Below are 8631 nucleotides of genomic sequence, written 5' to 3' on the forward strand. Positions count from 1 at the left end.
ATGGCCAAGTCACATCTGCTGCAGTGGCTGCTGCTGCTGCTGCCCACACTCTGCAGCCCAGGTGCAGGTGAGTCTCCCAGGCCCCCCGCCCCCACACACCCAGAGGCATCTCCACCACTTACTGAGCCAGCTCTGTGCCCAGAATGACCCCAGCCTGCACATATTCCTGAATTTAAAGACAAGTTAGTCACGGTCCAGAGAGGCCCTAGGCGCTCGTTCAAGGTCAGCTGGTAGATACTGAGGCAGGAGGACTCAGAGATGATTGACATAAGTGATGGCCACTCGTTTGCAATGAACCTGGGTTGGGGGTGGGCTGAAGGCAGGGTGCCAAGTGTATCCTGGATCCTGATGAAGGCCGCTCTGACCCCAACTGTAGCCGCCGGGTCGGCATCATCCCTGGATTGTGCACAGGGCCCTAAAGTCTGGTGCCAAAATCTGGAGCAAGCAGTGCAGTGCAGAGCCCTGGGGCACTGCCTACAGGAAGTCTGGGGACACGCAGGACCTGTGAGTAACACCCAAGGGTGCACGAGGGCTTTGGAAAGAAGGAATTGGGGTGGGTTCTGAACGGGCATAAGTGGGCTTCCCACAGAGACCGGGGTGGCATGGAGGATGGACGGTGTAGTATGACATAAAATGATGAGTAGATTGAACGGAATGAAATGGATGTGATGACACAAATGGGGTGAATGGGATGGACCTGTCAGCCTGTGTCTGAGAAAGCTGCGCTCCCTGGAGCTAGGAGCACGCCCCAACTCATTTGCCCCACTTGAGACCCTTTTTCCAGAATGACCTGTGTCAAGAATGTGAGGATATTGTCCACCTCCTCGTAAAGATGACCAAGGAAGACGTTTTCCAGGTAATGGGAACCAGATCCTGGAGGAAGTTTAGGGAACAAGGGATGAGGGGCAGAGAGTGGAAAAGGAGCAAGCTCCCCAGAAGGCTATTTCCAGGCCGAGGTGAGGCCTTCACACTCATCCAGCCACCCAAGAGTAGGTTCATAAAACTGAGCTTAGGGGGTAGAAAGATGGTTCAGTGGCTAAGAGCACATCGTGTTCTGGAAGACCTGAGTTCGGTTCCCAGCACCCACATCAGACAGCTTACAGCTACTTGTAACTCCAGGATGAGCACACGCACTCATACGCACTCATACACACTCACCCACACATATCCAGTGTGCTCTGGTGGAGGCCTTGCATCAGGGGACTCTGGTGGGGGCAGACCTCAGAAAGGCCAAGCTAACCGTCCCTTCTCTGCCCTCCCAGGACACAATCCGGAAGTTCTTGGAGCAGGAGTGTGAGGTCCTTCCCTTGAAGCTGCTTGTGCCCCGATGTCGCCAAGTGCTCGATGTCTACCTGCCCCTGGTTGTCGACTACTTCCAGAGCCAGATAGTGAGGGCCCCGACCTGCCTGCCACACCCACCACACAGTTCATGTGCTTAAGTGGCCACTTTCCTGTAAAAGTGGCCCCAACACACACACACACACACACACACACACACACACACACACACACACACACACACATACACACACACATACACAGAGAGAGAGAGAGAGAGAGAGAGAGAGACCATTCAACCAGACACATACACAGCACCCACACATATACATGAACACCCATATCCATACCGACCCACACACATACACCACTCAATCAGATACACACATGGAATCACACACACACACACACACCACTGTAGCCATAGGAAACTCAGTTCCTTCATCCAGACACCCAGATCAGAGCGTACCTGTTCAATAACATACTACAGACATTCAGGCACACCCTCCATCCCCTCTCTCTCACACCCACATTCTTATTTATTGTCATACAATTTGCTCACGTGCATTCACACATTCCCAGATACCTGCCCCGAGGCCCTACACCACCCCATCTCTGTCTTTGCCCCTTCTCTGGAATCCTAAGATGGAGCACCCCACCCAGCCTGCTCCCCATAAATCGAGGCTCAAAGACTGTGACAGTCCTTGTCCCTGAGCAGAGTCGGGCAGCGAGGGGTTCCCTCCTGATCCTAACAGCCCTTACCTTTCTGTGTCCTAGAACCCAAAGGCCATCTGCCATCATGTGGGGCTGTGCCCACTGGCACAGGCTAAGCCAGAACAGAAACCAGGGATGCAGGATGCTATTCCAGACCCTCTGCTGAACAAGCTGGTCCTCTCCGCCATGCCAGGGGCCCTCTTGGCTAGGCCTGGGCCTCACACACAGGTAAGCCAGCCCTCCCCACCTCCCCCGCCAACAGCGCTTATGGGGAATCCAGAAGGCTAAAGTGGCCACTGAGACACATGAGCACCCAGAGGGGTAGAGCTGGGAAGAGACGAAAACCACCAGGCAGAGCTTGAACTAGGAGGCAGAGAAGCAAAGAGAGATAGGCAGGGCTCGGAAGGCACCTCCCAGCCTTAACCCACCTCACCACTTCCTTCCTCAGGAGCTCTCTGAACAGCAGCTCCCCATCCCTCTGCCCTTCTGCTGGCTCTGCAGGACTCTGATCAAGCGGGTCCAAGCCGTGATTCCCAAGGTAAGGCCTCAGTGTCCAGAACCACATAGAGCTCGGGAGGGCCTCCAGTAGCTGTACCTTCCCCCACCTCAACACACCAAGAAGGCTGTGAGGAGTTAAGACACCCATGCCTGGTCCCTACCCAAGGAACCTTGAGGCTCAGGTATGGGAGAATTGGTCAGGGCCAGCCTCCTCTTCCAGTAGCTCACCATCTGAAGGCTGAGAAAGGCCTGGTTGTCACTGTGGGGGAAAATGCATTAATTTCTCAAAAACAGAGTGTCCACCAAAATATCACCATCCCTTCTGTCCTCCGAACGCATAGTGGCTTCTCCCAAAGGCCTCATCAGCGCAGGGTTGTCCTGCCCACAAATGGTCACGCTCTATCAACACTGCCCAAATGGGGACCTGCAGGCAATGTCACTCATTAAGACCCACAGCAGGGCACACATTTCAGCCTTTCTGAAGCTTGCGTTGTGGAAGGAACGTGCAGACTATAGACCCTGCAGAGCTGAGGGTTCACACGGATGAAATGATGGGAATTAGACAGGTAAGCCAGGGAGAGGTAACAAGCCAAAATCTGGGAGGAAACAAGGCCCTCAGGAGCTAAGGGCATCCATCAAGTAGAAATGAGCTCAGGGGGCTAGGAAGACGGCCCAGTGAGTAAAGTACTTGCTGAACCTGAGTTCAGATCCTCAGAACCCATATAAAAAGTTAGGGGTAGCAGTGCACACTTGTAACCCTACGCACCAGGGAGGCAGAAATAGGCCAATCGCTGACACTTGCTGGCCAGTCAGCCTAGCCAAATGGATGAGCTCCAGATTTAGTGAGAGACCTTGCCTCAAAATACAAGGTGGAGGGGCTGGAGATACTGCTCAGCAGTTAAGAGCTTTTCCAGAGGACTGAGCTGGGTTCCCAGCACCCCTGTCAGGCTTCAACCATCTGTAACTCCTGCTCTGGGGAATCCAATACCCTTCTGGCACCATGGGTACCTGCACATATGTGCAGATATGCACACATATACATGAATAAAAATAAACCTTAAACAATGATAAGGTGGGAGTGACTAAGGAAGACACTACATTGACCTCTAGCCTCCATATATCTGCACACACAAGCGTACATATACATGAACACACACACATACACTTGCAAAAACAAACAAAACCCCAGTCACATCAGCCTGAACATCACTGGCTGAAGACCGAATCAAGGACCCAAAGCATGAGCAAAACCATCAGGAGACAAGGTGTGGACAGGTGGAGACGGCATCAGAAGAGACGAGAGGGAACAGCCAGCAAAGTGGGGCCGGTGGTATGCTGCCAGGGAATCCCAGAGAGGAAGAGTGTTTGATTGATCAGAAAACTGCTGGACCACCAGGCAGGATGACAGCTGGACAGGGGGTGCAGGAGTGAAGTGTTCCAGAAAGGGGAGCAGGCACAGTGAGGCTTCCTAAGGTCAGAAGGCATCATCCTCTCCAGCCAGCAGGGACCAGAGAGAGGGTACAGCCAGGGGAGGCATGGGTGGAGGTATCACAGAGGTGGAGTCATTTCACCAGTGAACAGCTTGGTCACTGACTATGATGACTGTTGGCCTGTGTCACCATAACAGGAGGAGAGCCATGTGTGGGTCGATCACAGGTGGGTGCCTTAAGTGAAGGGCCCCATTTCTGACGTGCCGCACTCCAGGGGTGTCCGTACTCTGAACCCTCTTCCTTCCTCAGCCTCCTGGCACTAGGGCCAGCTTGTCACATGTAAAGGAAAAAGTCACAGGTCCGTGACCTCTGTGATCCTTCAGCTTCGAGGTAGTTTGGAAGTGAGATGGGAGAAGTGTTGGCTTTCCCAGGGGTTCGCATAGCCAAGGGTCTGTCAGCTTTGACAGCCCACAGAAGGAACTGACAGTCTTTGTGATGGATGACCATGGGGAAGTAGGGTGGCCCTGGGTCAGGAAACGGGCTTCGAGTTCTAGCTTCGGGTCAGGCTGTGAGAAGCCGTGGCCTTGTTGCCCCCTTTCAAGTGACTCTAAAGCCTTTGGAGTCAGATCTGGGTCTGGAGTCAACCGCTGACTCTCTCCCGGAGACTCCAGGTGCACCCCAGGTCCCCTGCTGTCTTGGATGCTCAGTGGCCGTGGACAGCTCTCCTTCCTAGGAGGGAGAGAGGGGTGTGCCTGGGGTGTCCACTCCTACGGGTACAAACAAGAGCCTGTCAGAGGAAGGTCCCATGCTGTCCTTTCTCCACCTCCACCCCAGGGTGTGCTGGCCGTGGCTGTGGCCCAGGCGTGCCACGTGGTACCCCTGGTGGTGGGTGGCATCTGCCAGTGCCTGGCCGAGCGTTATACAGTCCTCCTGCTAGATGCACTGCTGGGCCGGGTGGTACCCCAGCTCGTCTGCGGCCTCGTCCTCCGATGTTCCAGTGAGGACGCCACTGGCCCAGGTAAGTCTGCTGTCACCTCCCCCACTGTCCTCCTTCCTTGGTCCTCTTCCTGGCTTATGTCACTGCGGGGCACACAGGGGGAAGGAGGGAACACGGACAAGGTGGGGGACAGGAACCAACACTATTTTCGACTACGTATTATTTTGTATGGGTAGGGGTGTTTTGCCAGCATCTCCATCTATATACCATGTGTGTGCCTCGTTCCCACAGAGGCCGTAAAGGATGTTTAGTCCTCTACAATTGAAATAGCAGACAGTTGTGAGCCACCATGTGGGTACTGGGAATTGAACCCAGATCCTCTGGAAGAGCAGCCAGTGCTCCTAACCACTGAGCCATCTCTCCAGCCCCAGAACCAACACTTGCGCAGGACAGCTTTGGGGGAAGGATTAGAACGGAGTCCTTCTACACACCACAGTTGGCCTCCAGCTTGGTGTGGTCCTCCTGCCTCAGCCTCTCAAGTGCTGGCATGACAAGGTATGTGCCATCATGCCCCGCCTGCGGGACAGACAGTTTTGGCTCTTTTCTCTTCAGCCCTCCCTGCTCTGGAGTCCCTGACAGAAGAAGGGCCACGACAAGACACTGAGTGCCATCTCTGCAAGTCTGTGATCACCCGGGCCTGGAACGCCAGCGAACAGGCTATGCCACAGGCAATGCGCCAGGCCTGCCTTCGCTTCTGGCTGGACAGGCAAAAGGTATAGGGTGGGTACATGGGTAGGCCTTATGGCCTGTGTGTGGTAGTGGCTAAACCAGGACACTTTGTAGCCAGAGACACACAGGACGCTGGAGTGGAGCCCAGCCAGGTAGACAGGGTGTGGGTCAGACAATGGTGGGATTGTCACAACTGTAAGAGAGAGACATCACTGGGCCCCAAGTGGAGCATCGGCAGGCATCATGGGCTAAGCACTGTCAGTCCCGGTAGAAAAGGGTCATACTGTCCTTTATTGGTTTCACACAAGGGTGTGTTGGCCACACCGTGCCCCTGGTGTGACATGTTACCCCTATGGTGGGTAGCATCCGGCAGTGCCCACGAGGCACCAGAAAATGAGCAGAGCCCAGGCCAGCTGGAGCAGGCAAAGAACTCAGCCTTCTCCCAGGATCCTTCCTGTCCCACCCCCCGCCCCCTCTGTAACTCAGCTGGAAGAAGTCCACCTACACAAGAGGGTTAGAAGCTGGGTACGGAGGTGCTGGCCTGTAGTCCTAGCCTTTGGAAGGCTGAGGAAGGAGAATCAGGAGTTCAAAGGCAGCCTCAGCTATATAAATAATGAGTTCAGGGTCAGCCTGGGCTACATGAGACCTCGTCTGGGGATAGGAGACAGAGAGAGAGAGAGAGAGAGAGAGAGAGAGGAGGGGGGGGGGGGGGGACTGGGCAGGATGGTTCACTGGCACTGACACCAAGATGACAAGCTAAGTTTAATCCCTGGGATCCACACGGTAAAGGGGAAATCAACTCCTGTAAGCTGTCCTTCTGAGCACACACGTGTCCCCCACATATAAATAAACAAAACACAACTTTAAAGCCAGACAGTGATGACACACGCCTGTAGTCAGGCAGATCTCTGAATTTGAAGCCAGCCTGGTCTACAGAGTGGCCTACAGGACAGCCAGGGCTACACAGAGAAACCCTGCCTCGGAAACAAAACAACAACAACAACAAGAAAGACATTTTACAAGAACTGTAATTGATGGTTCTGTAAACCTGTAATAAATTCCCTCACCAAAGTAGAAAAAGACTTTCTTCAGAGAGAGTCTCACGGAACCTAAACTGAACTTCTGATACTCCTGCCTCCACCTCCTCTGTACTGAGACTATAGGCAGGCACCACTCTGCTCAGTCTCGTGTGCTTCAGGAAGTTTAAACTGAAGGCCTCGTGCGTGCTGGTAAACATGAACCAATGTTGAGAGGGGAGGCTGCTGGTCTCCTCCCAGCAGCCAGCTCCAGTATCCTGCCTTTCTTAGGAGGGGTCCTTTATTTGTTTGTTTGTTTGTTTGTTTAGCTTTATTTCATGTGTGTGTATGGGCACCATGTGTGTGCAGTGCCCAGGGAGGCCAGAAGAGGCCAGCAGATTCCCTGGAACTGGTTATGGTTAAGAATGGTTATGAGCCATCATTCAGGTCCTCCAAAAGAGCAGGAAGTGCCCATCCACTGAGCCATCTCTCCAGCCCTTGGGTAGAGTCTCAGTGGTCAGCCAGGCACTGACTGACAGATACATGCTCACAGTCAGAAGGAATGGAGGGGAGGCAGAAAGGCCAGGACTACAGGACAGGTGCGTCCTGTCATAGGCTGGGGCCTACATAGTGTGTGTCTGTCTTTCCTCAGTGTGAGCAATTTGTGGAACAGCATACATCCGAGCTGCTGGTCCTGGTGCCCAGGAGCCGGAATGCCCATGTCACCTGCCAGGTACGCCCAACCCTTCAGCTGGTCCCAGGACTCCCCTCTGCTCCCATAGCCCCTCCCTCCATGGTTCATGACCCTCAGGGACCCCATCTCTTGGATCCAGGCAGCCTCTTGTGCAGCAGTCCAGGACTAACTGTACCCACAGAACAGGTGTTGGTCTCAGAGCAGCAAAGAACACGCCCCAGTAAAATTGAAGGGATGCATGATGGGATAGACAGCCGAGGCCGTGGTGTGGTGCTCACTATGGGATATGGTTATGTTCAGTGACCAGTATGCATTCGGTGGTGGGGTTATAGCATAGGAAGCGGGTGTGTGTGTGTGTGAAGGGGGGGGTCCCACCTCCTCATCTTTAAGTTCCAAAGGCCATGGCTTGGGGAATAGCACAACGGGTCTTGAAGGTCGTATCAAGAGTACCCATCAGGCTGGGTGGTGGTGTGCACGCCTTTAATCCCAGCACTTGGGAGGCAGAGGCAGGTGGATCTCTGTGAGTTCGAGGCCAGCCTGGTCTACAAAGCGAGTTCCAGGAAAGGCGCAAAGCTACACAGAGAAACCCTGTCTCGAAAAACCAAAAAAAAAAAAAAAAAAAAAAAAAAGAGTACCCATCAGGCAGCAGGTCTGAAGTGAGAGTTGTCTCCATACCCTCTGAGAGTTAGAAATGGAAAACTGAGGCCCTGGTGCTGTCTCTGGCAGGCCCTGGGAGTGTGTGAGGCCCCGACCAGTCCTCTGCAATGCTTCCAAACCCCACACCTCTAAGAGCTTGGTCTCCAGGTGAGTCCCAGCCCACCGGGGGAGGATGGGTTTGGGAACAGAAGGTCCTCCCGCCCCTTCTGTGGACTGTCATCCTACCTCCCCCAGGCGCAGCTCCAGGCTGCCAAGGGTCTCCAGTGGTTCCATCGGGAGAAGTTTTGTTTGTTTGGTTGTTTGATTGGTTTTCTTTGGTTGGTTGGTTGGTTGGTGGGTTGGTTGGGTTCTTGTTTTGTTTGTTTTTTGACCCATTATCACTCCATGCCCTCTTAACCCATCTAGCCCTCCACAGTTTCTCACCAAGGCCTCCTCACATCTGGGCTGCCTGACCTTAAGGATCTCACATGTTCGGGCTAAACCCAAAATTTCTTAGACTTCAAGGGAAGTCACATTTCACAGTCTGTGCTCCCTCCCCCTCAGAAGCCAAGAGTCCCATGGTCACCTGACCCCATCCTCCCCAGGCCATAGATTTCCAGGTCACTGTTTTCTAAGCCAGGAGTAGCATTGTGACCTGGCCCCCCGTTTCCTGTCAAGGTCACTTGAAAGGACCACTGT

The 8631-nt window shown here is 53.8% G+C and overlaps 1 protein-coding gene across 2 annotated transcripts; it reads left to right on the forward strand.

The window, feature by feature from the left end:
- Sftpb (surfactant protein B) lies at positions 1 to 8085 on the forward strand. 2 transcript variants are annotated; one of them, XM_052719031.1, is made up of 10 exons: positions 1 to 67; positions 377 to 504; positions 785 to 856; positions 1263 to 1388; positions 2056 to 2220; positions 2441 to 2530; positions 4755 to 4938; positions 5470 to 5630; positions 7255 to 7335; positions 8023 to 8085. In XM_052719031.1, the coding sequence occupies exons 1-10, from the start codon at positions 1 to 3 to the stop codon at positions 8083 to 8085; spliced, it is 1137 nt and encodes a 378-aa protein (XP_052574991.1). The 2 variants fall into 2 exon arrangements, with proteins under 2 accessions (XP_052574991.1, XP_052574992.1); XM_052719032.1 differs by having other exon boundaries at positions 4824 to 4938.
- The last annotated feature ends 546 nt before the right edge of the window (positions 8086 to 8631 follow it).

This window comes from Peromyscus californicus, unplaced genomic scaffold, assembly GCF_007827085.1.
Source record: "Peromyscus californicus insignis strain IS unplaced genomic scaffold, ASM782708v3 Scaffold_6__1_contigs__length_162567912, whole genome shotgun sequence".
NCBI classification, from domain to species: Eukaryota; Metazoa; Chordata; class Mammalia; order Rodentia; family Cricetidae; genus Peromyscus; species Peromyscus californicus.